The sequence below is a fragment of the Oryza brachyantha genome, chromosome 4 (assembly GCF_000231095.2).
Source record: "Oryza brachyantha chromosome 4, ObraRS2, whole genome shotgun sequence".
In the NCBI taxonomy this organism is placed as follows: Eukaryota; Viridiplantae; Streptophyta; class Magnoliopsida; order Poales; family Poaceae; genus Oryza; species Oryza brachyantha.
In genome coordinates this window covers 14,973,232-14,990,315 of record NC_023166.2, presented here as the reverse complement: position 1 = coordinate 14,990,315, position 17,084 = coordinate 14,973,232, and the positions used below count along the sequence as shown (strand labels likewise).

Genomic DNA, 17,084 nt, shown 5'->3' with positions numbered 1-17,084 from the left:
TTCCAAATTAGGGAATCATAACTCATAAGTGATTAATCACATAATTGAAGAAATGGGGTGGTGGAGAGCAGATGTGCCAAAAATAATGCAAAATTATTGCCTTAGATCACCAGTAGTGTTGAGTGTTATATAGATATGTCCGCCCTCATCTATCATGTAGTGCACATCTTTTTTCTATTTTTAGCCTTTGGCCGTTTATTTTAATTAATCTTCTCTCATCTATCCTTTTGGGAAAAGATATATTGGGTCATAGACTTAAATAAGTTAGTAAAAAACCCCATGTGAGACAGGCCTAGCAAAGTGGCAAAATTATTTCCCCAATTATAATAATCATCTAGTTTTATGCCTTTGCATGTTTATGGGTGTTGTGTACATCGACATAGACTTAAGTAAGATTGTTTAAAAAAGCCTCAACTCATAAAAGCATAGCAAAGTGCCAAATCTTTTTATTACCTGCCACGTTTAGTTCATAGATTTTTCTCAACAAATGAAGGATATTCTGAAGATTGGTTAAGAAGTGCACTATGAAAAATACAGGTGTCAATTTGGTCATTTTAAACCTAACATCTAACAGAACAATATTACGAAGATTGGTTCATGAGCAACCAATTAATCTGTTTAAATACCCACATGTATTGCAATCACATAGATGGTGTTGAAAGTAATCATTGCAACACAAACAAATTGGACATGGTAATTAACAGATCACATACTATACAAAGGAATATACATCCGTATGACACCAACCAGTAAAAAAAAATGCACAACATCTATAGTTATAGTAACCTAGAATACAGAAAGTCAATGCACTAATTTTCAAAGAAGCAAGCAGATGGCAATTTTGTTGGTAGTTGAACAGGATTAGTAATGTACCTCAACAAATCCTGGAGGCAAGCTGAAGACGGTGGCGGGGATTCCGTAGCGACGTCACGGTGGGGATGGCGGGGGTGGCTCGCCGTTAGTGGGTATGGCCAGGCCATGTCGGGGATGGCAAGCCGACGGCGGCGGCAAGGATTCAGTGACAACGTCGCGCCGAGGATGGCGAGGAGACGGCGGTGGCGGGGATGGTGCGGCGATGGCGGTACTCACCGGTGGGGATGGCGTGGGCGATAGGCTGCGCTCGAGGGAGCACTTTCGCGACAGCGTCCGGGAGGGCGTGGGGCGATTTTGCTGGACGGCAACGTCGCTGAGGCACGATTAGGGGTGTGTCCTATTGCAAGAGAGATGTTTTGGATCATTCTGGGACATTAGATATGTACATCTAACGATAGAAAATGAATGGAGTAAATCCTGTGTACACTTATTAGTGTGGCTATAAAAAATTACAACCCCTCCTTTTTATATTAGTATAGATAAAAATTTGGGTAACTATCTAGATTTATTCTTAGGAATTGTCTTTTCAGAACGGATGGAGTAATTGACGTGTGAATAAAGCTGAATCGTCTTGATTTAAGACAAGCGTGAACTAATCATAATGGTATAATTGTTGAAAAAGGTCAAACGGTATATTTGTAAACGAAAAATAATATATAAATAAAACTTTTATGTTTGTACTTTTAGCGATCTAAAAACCGATGCCCAGCTCAGGCGCAGCTACTGCCGAGGATCCGCATATGCACTTACGGAGCACATGTATCCACACTAATTTGAAACTTCGAAAGCCCTCTTCGAATTTGAAAGGGTGAGCACCATTGCTTTTTGGATCAGCATCGGCAGCTTTGTAGCTACAGGAAACCAGCACTAGAGATGTGATGCGGGCTGCGGCCGTGCAGCCACACCCATCTGATCAGACCAGCCCTGATACTGCTGTTGAACAGTTCTCTACTTAATTCTCTCAGTGATAAGCCGTAGATTTTCACTGGGGTGCTCCACTATATACACAAATTAAATAGGGGCACTGTACAGCAATATACTATTATGAAATTGATGCCAACTTCCTTCAGGTGCACCGAACCAACTTACCAATAGTACCGAGTACCGACGTGCTCATGCGGCAGCTGTACTGGGTATGCAACATAGATTCGATGTCATTCAGTGCAGGAACGAATATCTGTCCTGGTGGCTGAAGAGTAACCAGGCACGCCGTCACTGACTTCGAAAATTATTTTACTTCAGTGATCTCGTTTCTCCATTTGCATTTAGGACTCACAAAAAAACATAAAACAGTATGTTAATCTGTTTGCGGTTTGCACAGCGCCACAGAGCTGTAGCCTAGTGCAGTTTTAATGTGTTCCTCCCATGAGCTGCAGAGGTTGGTGTTTGGATTGGATCGGCATAGATGAGTCCAGGATTCATGAGCTGTCACGGTGTACCGAAGGCCAATCAATGGAAGTACTCAGCACAGCTGCACAGTAAGGGTTGGCATAAGTGCTGAACCCTATCTCTAGCTAGGCCATTTATCACCTGACGAGTGCATAATGGTTGGATCCTGACCCCTGCTTTTCCTACTCCTGGATCCTGTCTGATGCACGCTCTCTGGATAGTTTTTTTTTTAGACGCTGGATATGTACTGTACACGTCGATGCTGTGATTGAGGAGTATTTGCAAACATGCATGCCAGCTTGGCTCTCATTTGTAGACTGTAGTACTAACAGTAGTGCATTACTCCTCGGTCCCTTTTCCGACTGCAGATTGACGCCTTGTTTAGTTTTTAAAATTTTTTTCCAAAAATATCACATTGAATTTTTGGACACCTAAATAAAACATGAAACATAGATGAACCAAAAAACTAATTGCACAGCTATATAAAAAATCTTAAGACGAATCTTTTGAGCATAATTAGTCCATGATTAGTCATAAGTGCTATAGTAACCAACATATGCTAATAACATATTAATTAGGCTCAAAAGATTCGTCTCGCGGTTTCTAGGCTAGCCATGAAATTCGTTTTTTTATTCGTGTTCGAAAACTCTTTCCGACATCCGGTCAAACATTTGATGTGACACTTATCTCATAAATTTTCTCAATCTAAACACCACCTGAACATCCGAAGTTTGAGCCCGCTGGATGGGATCCTACAGTCAACTTGGTCGAGGCAAATAAAAGTTGTAATAAAAATACGAGACTATAAAAGAGGATTGTGTTTCACATGCCAACCTATACAACAGGCATACTTGAAAATTGTGGTATATTTTTACCATCCTTAAAAAGTATCATTGAGATATTAAAAATTTTAGTGCAAATTATGGCATCTCGAGATATTAATTTTTTACACAAAAAATATAGGAAATTGATATTATTTTTTAAAGATGTTAAAAAAAGCTCATATAGATTATTGTTCATGCAGTATAACTGAGATAATAGGGTAAGTTTAATGAGCACGCACTCATACGGGTCTCTTGGGCCCGATCGCACGAATCAGCCTGCGTAGGTTTTCTGTAGCCAAACGCGAGCTAGCACGCTTGTTCTAGATCTTTATCTTTTATCTTTTAGCCTATGCTTATATCGTATAAGTTAAAATTTAATTTTTTTTAACTTTAAATTTGAAGTTAATTTTAAAATTTTTATTATAGTTTATTTTTATCCTTTGTTTTATATTACTAAGAATATATATATATATATATATTCATAAATTATTTATGGTTTACAAATATACCGTTGGCTCTTCCTGATGACCTAGGTCCCTTCTACTGTCATCTCTTCCGTTCTTGAGCATGTAACCCGAGAATGAGCTTGGTGCCATCTTTCTTCACACCGGCAAACTTTTTTTTTTGAGGGATTCACACCGGCAAACTTGAGAGTCTCGCTATGTCCTCTCCAACAAGCTCATCCACCATCAATTAGGTCAGTTGCAGCTAATCTAAATTAAGTAATTCATATTTTTATTTAGGTGATCATCTAAAATAATTTTATTCTTCATATCTATTTATACTCCAACAAATCATTCATATATAGCATCCTCTATATCTCTTCAGAGGATATAGAGAGAACACCCAAATACGGAGTTCCTCTCTTCTGATATGAATAACATCTAAAAATAGATGATGAGATAAATGTTCTATTAAAGCTTAATTTTTATCTAATCCTACGCATATTCATTTTGTTACTTCATGTAGTGGTAACATTGAACATGTATATTTATACATACATTTATATAATGATATATCACATAGTATTAATCAAGCTAACTATTTTTTTAGCTTCTTTATTATTATGTATATAGCATGCGAGAAAAAAACGATAATATCCCTGGGAAGAATTAGAATCCATTCCCGAGTCCCGACTAATGGCCTCAAGTATCGGTTTTCAAATCAAACCAATCCGTTGGGAAAATAGTAATGTAAGTACGAATGCTCATAGAGAAGTGCTTCTATTCTTCATACTGAAAAACCAGCACGAAAATTAAAATCTACACTACTAATAGGCTTTAAATTTCGTACTGGTTTTTCTACACGAAGCATAAAGCATAGAAGCACTTCTCATGGTCTTAAATTCAGACCTGACGATCATGGAAGACTGGTTTTCCCCATGGGAAGCTGTTCAGTACAGTATGAGTCTATGCAGTTATACACCGTTTGTATCTCGGCTGTAAAATTTGCGTGCCGTCATCCACGACGGATTAGCCACAGTTCAGTGCCTGCCAAAATCAACAAGATTAAAGGGGGTTGGCACAGCTCACGACGGCCAGTTTCTGTACCACCCAGCCCACGCCGACACGAGCCCACTGATCCCCAACGTGACGGCGTGGTTGCAGAACGGGTTGGGCTCGATGTCCGCGATGCCGATGATCAGGTCGGCGACGTTGGCGGCCGTCGCCATGAGCCGCATCACCCTGTCCATCCGGATCTTCTTCACCTCCTTCTCGTTGTCCTTCCCGCCGTCCCTGAGCAGCTTCCTCTCCTGCCTGAGGCCCCTCCTGATCATGATGAGGTCCATGGCGATGAAGAACACGTAGCCGACGGACTCGCCGAAGGCGGAGATGAAGCTCATGCGGCGCGCGAGCCAGGCGTCGAGGACGCCGGCGCGGGAGAGCCACGTGAAGTGGTCGAAGAAGAAGTACACCATCTCGCCGGCGTTGGCGAGCACGGCGAGCGCGCCGAACTCCCCCGGCGCGCGGCGCAGCGCGTTGAGCCCCGTGAGGAAGCGGCCCGTGCGGAAGGCCTTCCGGCTCAGCCCGGCCGACGTCTCCCAGTTCTTGGCGCGCCCGGCGAAGCCAGGGTTGGACGACTCGGCCGCCCAGTGCGCCAGCTTGGACACGTACTGGAACGTCTTGACCAGCTTGTCGATGCCATCGCGCTTCGCGAGGAAGACCACGAGCTTGTCGAGCGTGTCGCCGGCGCTCATGGTCGCTGCTGCTGCGGTGGCGGCGGCTTCGGGAAGTTCACCGGGAGAGCGGCATGGAGCGCGCGTGCATGGGAGGAAAGGGAAGAGGCGCTCTGGTTTTGGAAGCGAGAAGTGGACGCGGCGTGTGTGGCTGGCTTGGGATAAAGTGGCCGTGGCGGGTATTTGGCTGGGATGCGTTTGTCCTCTGCGCCAGAAGTGATTTTCTGGTGGTGGTGAGGATTGAGATCGAGGGCCCGGTGAGAGTTCTACCCATCTTGTTCGCTTGCTCGATTGGCTACTTGTCTTGTTCGTCTCATTTTTGGAACTCGGACTCTCCTATATTTATTTCTCCGCACAATGCATAAAATGTGTCACTCCATGAATTATCGGGAAAAAAACTAGGCAAAATCATGCCAAGTACCACGCTACACAAGGTACGAACATCGTGAACAGCTACGCAGCACTCACATCATCAAAGACATACAAGCCCCTCACTCAAATAAAAAGCAAAAAGACTCAAAAAAAGAAATAAAAAAGAGGGAAGCAAATTATCCCCTACGGAAAATGAAAAGAGACAAATTGCATGTACAATTCAAGCCCACAGATAAAATTCCGTATCTCACACGGCCCATCCATCTCATTATTGCTTATTGGGCCATGCTGCTTCTCCTCCATCTTTCCCTCGCTGAAGGCTGAAGCTGCCGTGCAGGAACAGCCGCGGCGCGACCTGCCGGCGCTGCGGGCGACTCGTTCAGAGACTCGGGGTTCCCGCCGGCGAGAGGCCGAGGGAACTCCAATCCGGTTAGCTCCCGCTCTCTCCTGTCCATGCCTCACTCGTACTCATACGCGCGCCTTAGCGGAATTGGAGTAGAGTTTCTCTTTAGTACTAGTACCTCTGGATCTGATCGGAATGGAGGCACTGGGTGTCTGGAACGCTTTTCCTACAAATGATTTTTCTATATTCTTCGCGCATGCGTCTGCGGCTCGATTTGCAGCGGTAATCGTGAGGATCAACCTGCCTTCGATGAGGGCAAAGCCTCGTGTTTGATAAAATGGACAGTTAGGGATTTGCCTAGCTAAAACTGTTTGGATAGTACAGAAAAGGCTTTTCGTAACCAAGCTGATGAATTGGCTAAGGAATTGGAACTGTTTGTGACTCTGTGGACTGTAGATTCTTTGCAAACCTTATTGGGTGTAGATTTGAGTGATTGCTTGATGTACAAACCCTGGGTAGTCTGTTGTTATGGCGATTATGTTACTATCACTCTTCTGTGTTTTTAAGCCTTTTTTTTTTAATCTTTGGTTGTCCCTTTAGCATTTTCCTAGTCTTAGCTCTAAGGATTTCGACCGCAATGGTTGTTCTGACCGGATTGTGCCTCACAATTAAAATGTTTAGTTCAATGTAAAACAACAGGTTTGCATGTTTCATTTTACAACTATTCGCGCGCTATAGTCTTGTAATGTAGAATATGCTACTTTTGCTAGGTGTACCTTAGAGGTCAGGATGAGTGTAACCTTTGTGCCAGTGTGGCCACATAATACATAGTTACAAAGCATTTGGAAGTCCGTGTTCCATTTATAACCAAGTGTCAAAGAGCTCACATAAATAGATGCACCTAGAGTCGTGATCTTGAAACTCAGTTGAATAAATATCATAAAACACTTAGTAAAGTTAACTCATCAGTTGAGTTCCTACTGTATTTTCTTCTTTTTTGCACAATTGGTTTCTGTGATGCAACTCTTTCATATATATGCATATTCATTACATGGGTTGATATCTTTGGTCCAGAGCTATCCGTCAAATGTCTGTTATATGGGAAAAACAAAACTAAGTCAATTGCTAGATTTATATGCGTCAGTTTTTTTTTTTTTGTTATTGTCAACCTTATGTCATACTGGATCTCATTTCATCGCTTCTTTTCTGTTTCTATATGACACTGTCGAGTTTTTCTTGACCAATTGTCTAGGTATTTACCATATTTGAGGCACTTGATGACTAATTTGTTTTGTTTATTTTTCAGTGTTGAAGACACAGATGTCATCTTGTACCATGGCCTCTTTGATTTGTTCACAGATAAAATTAAGTAAAGCACATATTGGGAACAGGAGGCAGATTCACAAAAATGGACAAATCAGATTGCCTAAATCTCTTAATTGGAAACCTCTACATTCGAGCCGTTTTGAAAATATTCTGCTGCAGTGCACTAAAAATTTGTCCTGGGAGGCCTCCCTTCCATATGTGTCTGCAGAGGATGATACCAGCATTATTAAGGGGACTGATGTTGTTGAACCTATTGATACAGAAGCAGCACCAGAAATTCCAATCCTCCAGAGTGATCAGGATTTTGTGGAGGTGATAAAAGAACCATCCATGCAGCTGACATCTTTTAAACTGCCAATGTGGCTTTTAGGGCCTTCGATTCTATTGGTTACGGGTATAGTTCCTACTTTATGGTTACCACTGTCTTCAGCATTTCTCGGTCCCAATATTGCCGGCCTTCTATCCCTAGTTGGACTTGACTTCATTTTTAACATGGGAGCAATGCTGTTTTTTCTTATGGCTGATGCATGTGGGCGTCTGGAGGCCAATTCATCCGACCTGATAAAGCAGATCCCGTCTTCTTACAGATTCTGGAATTTGGTTGCTAGCATAGTAGGCTTTCTTGTTCCTTTGGCCCTGTTTTTCGCATCTCGGAGGGGTACACTGCAGCCACATGTACCATTCATTCCATTCGCAGTGCTGCTTGGACCCTATCTTTTGCTCCTTTCCGTACAAGTTTTGACTGAGATGCTTACATGGCACTGGAAATCGCCAGTTTGGTTGGTGGCCCCTGTGGTTTATGAGGGTTACCGAATTCTACAGCTGATGAGGGGTCTTCAGTTGGCCGATGAGATCACTGCACCCGGATGGATGGTGCAGAGTCTTCGTGGATTGGTGTCCTGGTGGGTTCTGGTTCTGGGGATCCAACTCATGCGCGTGGCTTGGTTTGCTGGACTCAATTTTGCAAGCAATTCAAGGTATGGAGAGAATGATGATAACAAATAAATCGGACAGAATAAATGTTCAGGTGCACATCCTTTGCCCATGCTGCTGCCATCTGCATGAATTGCTCCTCTCATTTTGTTCCTTGGCTGCTGGCATCGTCTGGTCAGTTCTTCTGAGTAGATCGTATACATGAACAATTCTAGGACCTTGTGTAATCACTCTTGTACATACAAAGTTTGCTTTGAACATAGATGTTCATATCATACAGAAATATATATATGACTTTATATTTCTCGGTGAAGGTCTGAATTGTACAGATGTAACTTTCCGGTTCAAATGGTACTGTTTTTTTTTTGGGGGGGGGGGGGTTCACAATTGACAGGCGATATGCGTTTTTTTCCCCAAGCCAACACGACAGGGATGTAATACCAAATCACGCAAAAATTGTCACGCTCGACCTAACCGTGTCTCTTCACTCTCTTGATGAGAAGTTGAAATCCTTGTCATAAAATGTGACGTCTGCCTAGTGCCTACGCTCGTCAAATCTGAACGAACACCCCCCAACTGTCAGAAAGAAAAATGAGAAGTCTTAACAAGTGACCTTAGCTCATAAGACCACCAGTAAAAGCTTTATTTTAGCAAGGTTTAATAAAAAGTTCACATACAAAGCTCATATGATCATTACATCTCGTATAAATTATGATCCTCATTTGAGATGTACGTGAGATACTAAAGCTTGGTGGTAGCTACATCAACTCCAACAAGCTCCACGTTACTGTTTTGGGCCCGATCTTAATATATGTTACTGCAATTTAAGACATCACATGAGCACTTTTATTAGCGGATGTTACTGCAACTTAAGACGTCACATGGCACTCATTGCAACTCATTTCTTTTGTCTAATCTACCATGGCCTTCCACCAAACAAACATCATGTGGCCTTTTCCAGAAAAAGGAATGTAGGAGTAGTTTATACATCGCGGGGCGCACTCGTCCAGCCGTCCACCTACCCCGTCCAGCCGTGCTCTGTGCTGCTGCTGGTGGTGCTCGTCTCCGTCTCCCCCACCAAAGAATACCGGGCACACCAAAGCCCGACATTCCCTCGTGCTCCGAGAATTCACGCCCGCTCCTCCTTCGCCCGAGGCAAGCAACCACTCTCTCACCCCCCCCCCCCCAAACCCTAGCGAGCGAGCGAGCTCCTCCCTTCCCCCTGCTCCGGGCGAGCGTTCTCGGGAGGGGTTCGGGTGGCAGATGGGCTCCGACTCCAAGGAGTTGCTCGGGATCGAGCCGCTCGAGCTGCGGTTCCCCTTTGACAGCCTCTCATTCCCTGCTCGTGGTAATCAAAGTGTTCCAGAGCCACATTGCCCGCTGGTTCTGTTTGTTTTTGCTGATGTTTCCCGTTTTGGAATGAGCAGTCGAGACGAAGAAGCAGATCTCGTGCTCCATGCAGCTGACGAATAGAACAGATGACTACATCGCCTTCAAGGTAATTGGAATTTCTCGCCCTACTAAGAAATTATGTTCGTCGGGGCGTGTAGGTCTGCAGTTCTGCAGATCAATGTGGAGAGATGTGACGCACTAACGCAAATTTTGGTGAAAATGCTGAGCTTATTAGGTGAAGACAACTAGCCCAAAGAAGTACTGTGTCAGGCCGAATAGTGGCATTGTGCCGCCTCGATCCACCAGCGATGTCATCGGTAATGCTCAATTCCCATCTCCTTCGTGCAAAACATTGGGATATTTTCCCCATGTTGTTATCTTTGTGCAGAAAATTGACAGTTTTCTCTGCGCTTTCTTAGTATCAATGCAAGCCCCACGAGAGGCACCGGCAGACATGCAGTGCAAAGACAAGTTCCTCGTGCAGAGCGTTGTGGTGACTGAGAGCACAACAACCAAGGATGTGACTGCAGATATGGTAGTTCATGTTCTAATGTCTATCAGTTGGTTGATTCTTGATTATGTTGCTTGATGTCTGTTTCTATGGTGCCAACGTTTGTACCTTTTCTAGTTCAACAAAGGATCAGGCAATGTGGTGGATGAGAGGAAGCTGAAGGTTGTCTATGTGCAACCACCACGGCCACCGTCCCCCGTGCGGGAGGGATCTGAAGAAGGCTCGCCTCCTCGACCTTCATTATCAGAAGGGGGCAACTTGAATTATCAAGACGTGAGATGTCTGAATATACTGTTTCATCTTCTTGTTTTTAGATGCAGACAGCTAGAGAATATGATGAGCCACCATTGCTCTCTAAGTCTCTGTTAATATCTAACTTTTATATCCACCTACCCCTTTCTGGTCTTTTCAAAACTGAGTTAAACTGAATAGCTGTTAGTTCCAGGCTACAAGAGCACACAAGGATCCAGAAGATGTAACATCTGATTCTGAGGTGAGCTCCACCAAATAAGTTTTCTGTGTTCACCTGCAAATTTATATGGAAGTAAAGGAAACAATAGTACTTATGTTAATAGGTTTCAGTGATCTCTCAGCAAACATTGCATATTTGCATTTCAATCTTCCATTGAAGTAAATATCAAGTACCCTTGAGACTTGACTAGTGCTTTCATCAAACAACAATTGACTATTTCAACTAAAACATGCCATGGATCTGGTATTTATAATTCATTCAAAAACAATCAAACACTTGCTTTACAATTTTAAATACAAATGTTATTCAGTCAATGAGCTCAATGCAAATCTCAATGAGACCCAAGCTTGGGTAAAATTTAATTTGCACCTGTAACTTAGAAAACAAATTAGAACTGATACAGGCAAATGGAGTAAATATTGTTGTGCTGAATGATGCCTGTAAGTTGTAACTGCAGTGTGTTACTATTGTAACGTTGGTTATGTGTTTCCACAGTGGTTTGTTATCTGTATACATCTTAGATCGTTGGTCAAGCTCAACCACACACAAGATTAAAAATTCATTTCAGTTAATGTTTTTTTTTCTTTTTTGTTGTCAATTCACCTTCTTTATTTGAAATAGGACTACTCTCTATAGCAATTTTTTTTTTCTCTAGATGCAAATGCACATAAATTCCTTGTTACAGTGTTTTTCAACATTGATGTGTTCCTTTTATTGCACTAGGCTTTCAGTACATAGCAATTGGTGTGTTGTCCTTGTCAACATTTAACATGCTCAGCTTTTCAACCAAATTTACCGACAAAGCATCTTTTGCTTCCCTTGCACTATCAACCAATAATGCCTCATTAATAACTTTTATCCTATGTGTAGACATCTGCTTTGGTTTCAAGATTGACAGAAGAAAGAAACTCTGCTATTCAGCAGAACAATAAGCTTCTAGAGGAGATGGTTAGTTGATTCTCCCCATATGAGAACATTTTGTCGCATATTCTGCTATTTGATTGCATCAGTATTTTATTCATACTTTGATAAAGCTTGAGTTATTTATTAACCATTATGATTTGCTATATCATTACTGCCTTTTTTGAGAAAATATCATGCTCTCACATATATCCATACTCCTTTGTTGTTTCTCATCTTTTTTTCAATGTTGCAATTCACAAGGTTTATACTGCCTTTATGATTACAGTGTTGCTACAAGGGAAACAATTGTTATATTTTACCCCTTTTAAATGAAAATTATAGTTTACATGTGCACACAAAAAATATGTGTGTAATTAAAATTGTCTTTTAAATCTTAATAGGACCTTGTGAGGAGGGAAATCAGCAAGCAAAATGGTGGTTTCCCATTTGTGTTCGTGGTGGTCATTGCTCTTCTGGGAATTCTACTGGGGTACGTCATCAAGAGATAGACGAGCTTGTGTAGTTGTGTGTCTTCTTGTTAGGCCTTTTCCCTCTTGAATTGAGCTGCCGTCTCATTTTCTGATGCATTTGCTTACATGTTACATACTACTACCACATAGCAATTCATCCTAGGATCAGATATGTTCTGTAATTGCGTGCTTCAGATTGGCTGGCTACCATACACAGTCAATAACTGATCTCCTTAACATTTAGTTTCGAGTTAGCCTGTGCAATTAAGAAGTTTGTGCATCGATTTCTTTTGTACAACTGTGAACTTTCTTCCAATTAACTAGCGTGCCGATTGCCTGATTCTATGTTTCTGAGCAAATGAGCCCGGTTCAAGAGCTAACTTTTAAAGAAGTCAAGAGTCAGATATAGCTTTGTGCTCAACTGCTCATCAAAAGCTTGTTAGTATGTCTTGCACATAACTACATCCCCAACAACTCATCCATCCCATCCTCTATCCTAGAAACAGAGGATGAAGAGTAAAAATTAAGCTCTAGCAGAATATCTATCTTATCATCTATTTTTGGATGTCATTCATATTAGGAGAGAGAAACTCTATATTTAGATGTTCTCTCCAACTCTCATATATAGATGATCTGCTGAAGTACAAAGGGATATGAAAGTGTTTTAGATGATCATCCAAATGAAGATATGGATAACTAAATTTAGATGAGTTGTTGGAATGCTTGACAGTGTAATGTAGACAGATAATAAAATGCATCATCTTCTGCACTCGCTTTTTGATGGAACAACATGCGTGTCTCATCCAGCTTTATAACTTCATAAAGCTTGCAAGGTCCCTATCATTTTGCTTTAGCTTGTTCTTACAGACCAAAATTTAGAGTTAATTTTATTTTACCACCTTTACTTTTAGATCGTTAAGAATATATATATGAAAAAAAATTATCCTTAAACTATTTCTTAATTATTAATAAGTTAGCTCACTTATGCTTAATTTCAGTCCCAGCGAGAACATACCCACCCAGGGAGAACATACCTACGAATATATTGGTATATCCTTCAAATAGTCCTTAACAAACGTGATATTTTAGACATTCACATAGTTTCTAGCACGTTATTTTCACGATCAATTTGAATAGTATTCATGTATGCATCTAAATACTGGTATCTATACTACTATAAAAAAAGATAACGGGTAACAGTGACAACAGTGAATCTATCATTCCCCAAATATATTATATATTGTCGTATCAACTACTTTAGGTATATAAAATATTTTAAAAGTCTTATATGTTGGCTCTATGTTTTATCTCCAAAATACAAGTTCTAAATAATACTAACATGTGTATAACTCATATTTAGCTAGTAGAGCAATATTTAGAAAGGCACATCCCAAAACTATCACTCTTTCTTCACTTGAGGATGGAGTACTCAAGTAATCATCCGTCTGCACCACATGACAACGCCGAACGCAACGGTAGCTACATGTGAGAGTAAATGCGAAACAATATAAACCTTTTTAACTTGGACCTGACAAGCTCGTGCAGTTCTAAGCCACTATAAAGGATACATTCAGTCATGACACACTTTCTTTGTCCCATTTCCTTGCACATCAGCACCCCTTATAACGGCCAACTGAAGCAGCCTTCAATTGAGTTTCGGTAAAAGGCACTGTCCGCAAAAACAAAAAACACAATGGACCGATCTTGTCTCATGTTGTCATCCTCACTCCGCAGGCTCCTGCAACATGTTGCATCGTGATACAATGGCGCGGAAATCCTCGAGGTTAATCTGTTGAGAGGTAAAACAAAAATATAAGAACATGGGGATAATGAAAGATGTGGAATGGGAGCTTTGAGCTTTTCTCTACCGCTAAAAAGCGGTGTATTCCGTCCTTCGCCCCTCCTCCCACCCACCGCGCATGCAGCTTGTTCCACATCGTGTTTGTAACACCACAAGAACAAGCTAATCTTTTATCATCAACCCATTCTCCTGGTCCATCCCCAATCTTATGGGCCTAGCCCGATGCACGGGTAGATTACTATTTTTTGGCTGAAGCTCTGCCTTTCCGATTAAGAGAGAGCTGAACATAAGTGCATAGTTAATGCAGGATAAGGAGCGCTTATGAAACTTGAAAAGCCATACAAATGGTGGTGACCACCTATAATAACCTTAGGGCGTTAGGGCCCCTTTAAAATAAAACATTTTAACTATTTGTGGATAGGGCAAGACCACACGAGAGGTTCAAAAAGGTATAAGGTAATTATAGCACCTGTAAGCCATTAGCCCAAGTATTATGAACAAGCTTTTGACGAGCAGGACGAACTGGAAACCATTAAAAATGTGTGTAGGGGAGGGGGTTGTGGGACACCAATTGTAAAATGCTCACTACACTAACGATGAGATAACATGCATCCTGACACTGACAGTCACCAGTCACTCAAGTAGAGCTGGTTGACACCAGGAGGTGTATTTATATATTAACGAAATGCTGGTCCAGCAAATTCATGATGATCCAAAATAATTTCACAATACTTTGAAAGAACACACAATTTCACCTTTTATTTTTTTTTAAAAAAAAGCTATATAGCAGTGAAAAGGGTGAAAATCTGGCAGTTTTGGCTTGGCTAAAACAGGCACCAACTGAGGTTTGTCTTCATGATTGTATGATTTTGTATGTAAAATTCTCTAGATTGGGCCCAATTTCCACCATTAACTGCTTGGGAAATGCTCCCATGAGTGGACCTGAATCAGTTTTCTTCTCATTTTCCATTAAAATCAATGTTTTAAATGGTGTACGTTTCAAAGAAATGTCAATGTCTTAATTCAAGAAAAGAAGGCAAACCTTTCCATCTCTGTCACTATCAAAGCAGTGAATCATCTTTGATATCTCATAATCTGTCCAGGTGAAATCGTGCACCGTTGCCATTCGTTCAAGATCCCACGGTGTGATATATCCTTTTCCAACTTCTACAAATCAAAGTGGTAAGTAGTAACTAATTTAGAATGTTTGCAAAAGTAAAAGATAAAGAACAAAAAAATGAAGTTTTGGAAGTGAATGACACACTAGAGAATATGATAACAAACAATGGTGTAAAAATAGTTTTTCTAATACATTTTTGGTTAGTATTGCACAATTCATAGTAAATGAGGGAGAAAAGATATGAAGGCTCTGACAAAATTGCAAACAGATAATGAAGGCATAGAGAAAGTCTGCATATCTAAGGTGTATGCAGAAGCATGTCTGTATCATGGTCATAGGCTTGAGAAAAATATGCTGATGCATGCTGGGTAAGTCTTCTTGAAATAGGATGATACATGTAACTAAGAACTCTGAAAGTGCTTGCAATGCAGATGGGAACTGTGCAAATAAATTCCACGGGCAGGTAAAATAGGCATAAACTGCAAGAGGTCAGGTATAAGATTAAACAATATGTCGTGTGCACTGTAGCACGTACAGCGTTTCTACAAACATAAATAGACAAAAAAAAAACTAAGTAACCTTAACTTTAATATACTTCCTGCAAAATAAATTCTCTGAATTAACTACTGGACAAAATTGTGCAACTATAAAGATTAAAGAACCAATTTTAATGCCGTCCAAAGTTCATATGTTCTCTTTTATAAAAACTCAAGTTTTCAAATAGGCCGAAGAGAAATCCCCAACCCAGGTAGTATACCATCAAATGAGAAGAAAAATGCAATCACATCATCTTCTGTCAGTTGTATCCTGCCCTTGCCCTAAAAGTTGAGAGTGTAATTCTGTAAAACACAATTGAGATGGGGTAGGAAATTTACACAGGCCATCCTGGGAGCAACATACTTGCGTTTTTATCTTCCATGTTTTAGTTGAGTCTTGAACTGGTACACTTTTATTCTTTTTGCATGGAGTGCTATCACTTCCTTTCACTCTTGTGCCTGAAATATCTGCACTCATTGCTGGCACATAATTTTCTGAAGGCTCTGCCAAGGACAGAGCAATTGCCTGCACAATCAAGAATCAATAGCAGATAACTTATGGTGAAAAACGAGGTTAACACTTAAGAGTTTTCAAATACCATCATAGGATTACTATCAGTTTAGTGGTTGCATTTATGATCATACAATACCTGTTGCAAAGCTGCATCATCATCCACAAAATCAACGAGGGGAGCATTCTCTTTTCTAGACAAACTTTTCGAAGATTTTCCTAAGTTCAACATCTTTTTCTTTCCCTGAAAACAATTAGGAGAAAAACAAATGTGTTAATGCTAATAAAACAGCATAGCCAAAAATGCAATGCCACATTGTGATGCACGTTTCATGAGTGGATCTACAATACGTATGGAGTAAAATTTACTGAAATTATCAGTTGCGACTTGCAATGGTTTGAACTTGGGAAACACAATGAGTCATTGGTCGGATAAAGGAAAACGTTATTTTACATGAACGGATGACATGAAGTCATGAACTATGATATGCTTATTATCATTTCGCTCAATAAAAATGTCAAGGGAGATTAGTAAAATGAGAATACAAGGTCACTACAGGATGCACGTTTACACTACGTCTGACACAAAATGAGATGCCTTTCTTCCAAAAAATTTGAACCAAGGACCTCAAAAGATTCAGACCGAAAAGATGCACAATCAGTGAAGCTTGATTTCTTTCACGGGGGAGGAAAGGAGGACCTTTTTACGAGACCTAGAGGAAGACTTGAAGTCCTCCCCTTCCTCGCCATCCTGGTCGCTGGTCGACGAGCTTTCCCCGCCCTCCTCATCCTCCCCGCCGTCGGATGGGAGGTACTCCTCGTCCGCGTCGGCGGCTCGGCCCTTCCGCTTTCCCTTGCCCGCCGCCGACGGGGCCGCGCTGTGGAGGAGAGGGGAGGCGGCGAGGCGGCGGATGCCGAGGGCCTGGAGCCGCGCCTCGTTCTCCCGTATCCGCGCCAGCCGCTCCTTCTCGTAGTCGTTCATTGGCTCGCCTCGCGCGCCGCACTCGTGCTCCTCGCTCGCGCCTGTTTCTTCTCCCACCATGGCGTGGCGGCGTCCGCGACTCGGCGTGCCCCCTTCTCCTCTTCTCCTCAGAGAGAGAAACTTTCTCGGAGGTCGGGCCGCCCATGGGCC

General features: G+C 41.6%; 4 protein-coding genes across 4 annotated transcripts; 2 read left to right on the top strand and 2 right to left on the bottom strand.

The window, feature by feature from the left end:
• Positions 1–4,165: 4,165 nt before the first annotated feature.
• LOC102701908 (peroxisomal membrane protein 11-4) lies at positions 4,166–5,400 on the bottom strand. The gene has a single exon (XM_006652514.3). It carries the CDS (start codon positions 5,281–5,283, stop codon positions 4,615–4,617), a length of 669 nt encoding a protein of 222 aa, XP_006652577.1. The 5' UTR covers positions 5,284–5,400; the 3' UTR covers positions 4,166–4,614.
• LOC102701628 lies at positions 5,337–8,573 on the top strand. Its single transcript, XM_040523227.1, has 3 exons — positions 5,337–5,539; positions 5,954–6,063; positions 7,284–8,573. The coding sequence occupies exons 1-3, from the start codon at positions 5,337–5,339 to the stop codon at positions 8,306–8,308; spliced, it is 1,338 nt and encodes a 445-aa protein (XP_040379161.1). The 3' UTR covers positions 8,309–8,573.
• A 682-nt stretch (positions 8,574–9,255) lies between these two features.
• Positions 9,256–12,356, top strand: LOC102701349 (vesicle-associated protein 1-2-like). The gene is made up of 8 exons (XM_006652512.3): positions 9,256–9,584; positions 9,664–9,734; positions 9,864–9,945; positions 10,048–10,163; positions 10,257–10,412; positions 10,585–10,632; positions 11,482–11,559; positions 11,916–12,356. The coding sequence occupies exons 1-8, from the start codon at positions 9,500–9,502 to the stop codon at positions 12,021–12,023; spliced, it is 744 nt and encodes a 247-aa protein (XP_006652575.1). The 5' UTR covers positions 9,256–9,499; the 3' UTR covers positions 12,024–12,356.
• Positions 12,357–13,218: 862 nt separating this feature from the next.
• Positions 13,219–17,030, bottom strand: LOC102701073. Its single transcript, XM_006652511.3, has 6 exons — positions 16,653–17,030; positions 16,092–16,196; positions 15,806–15,967; positions 15,663–15,723; positions 14,828–14,952; positions 13,219–13,773 (listed from the first exon to the last, which is right to left on the bottom strand). The coding sequence occupies exons 1-6, from the start codon at positions 16,992–16,994 to the stop codon at positions 13,708–13,710; spliced, it is 861 nt and encodes a 286-aa protein (XP_006652574.1). The 5' UTR covers positions 16,995–17,030; the 3' UTR covers positions 13,219–13,707.
• Between the last annotated feature and the right edge of the window lie 54 nt (positions 17,031–17,084).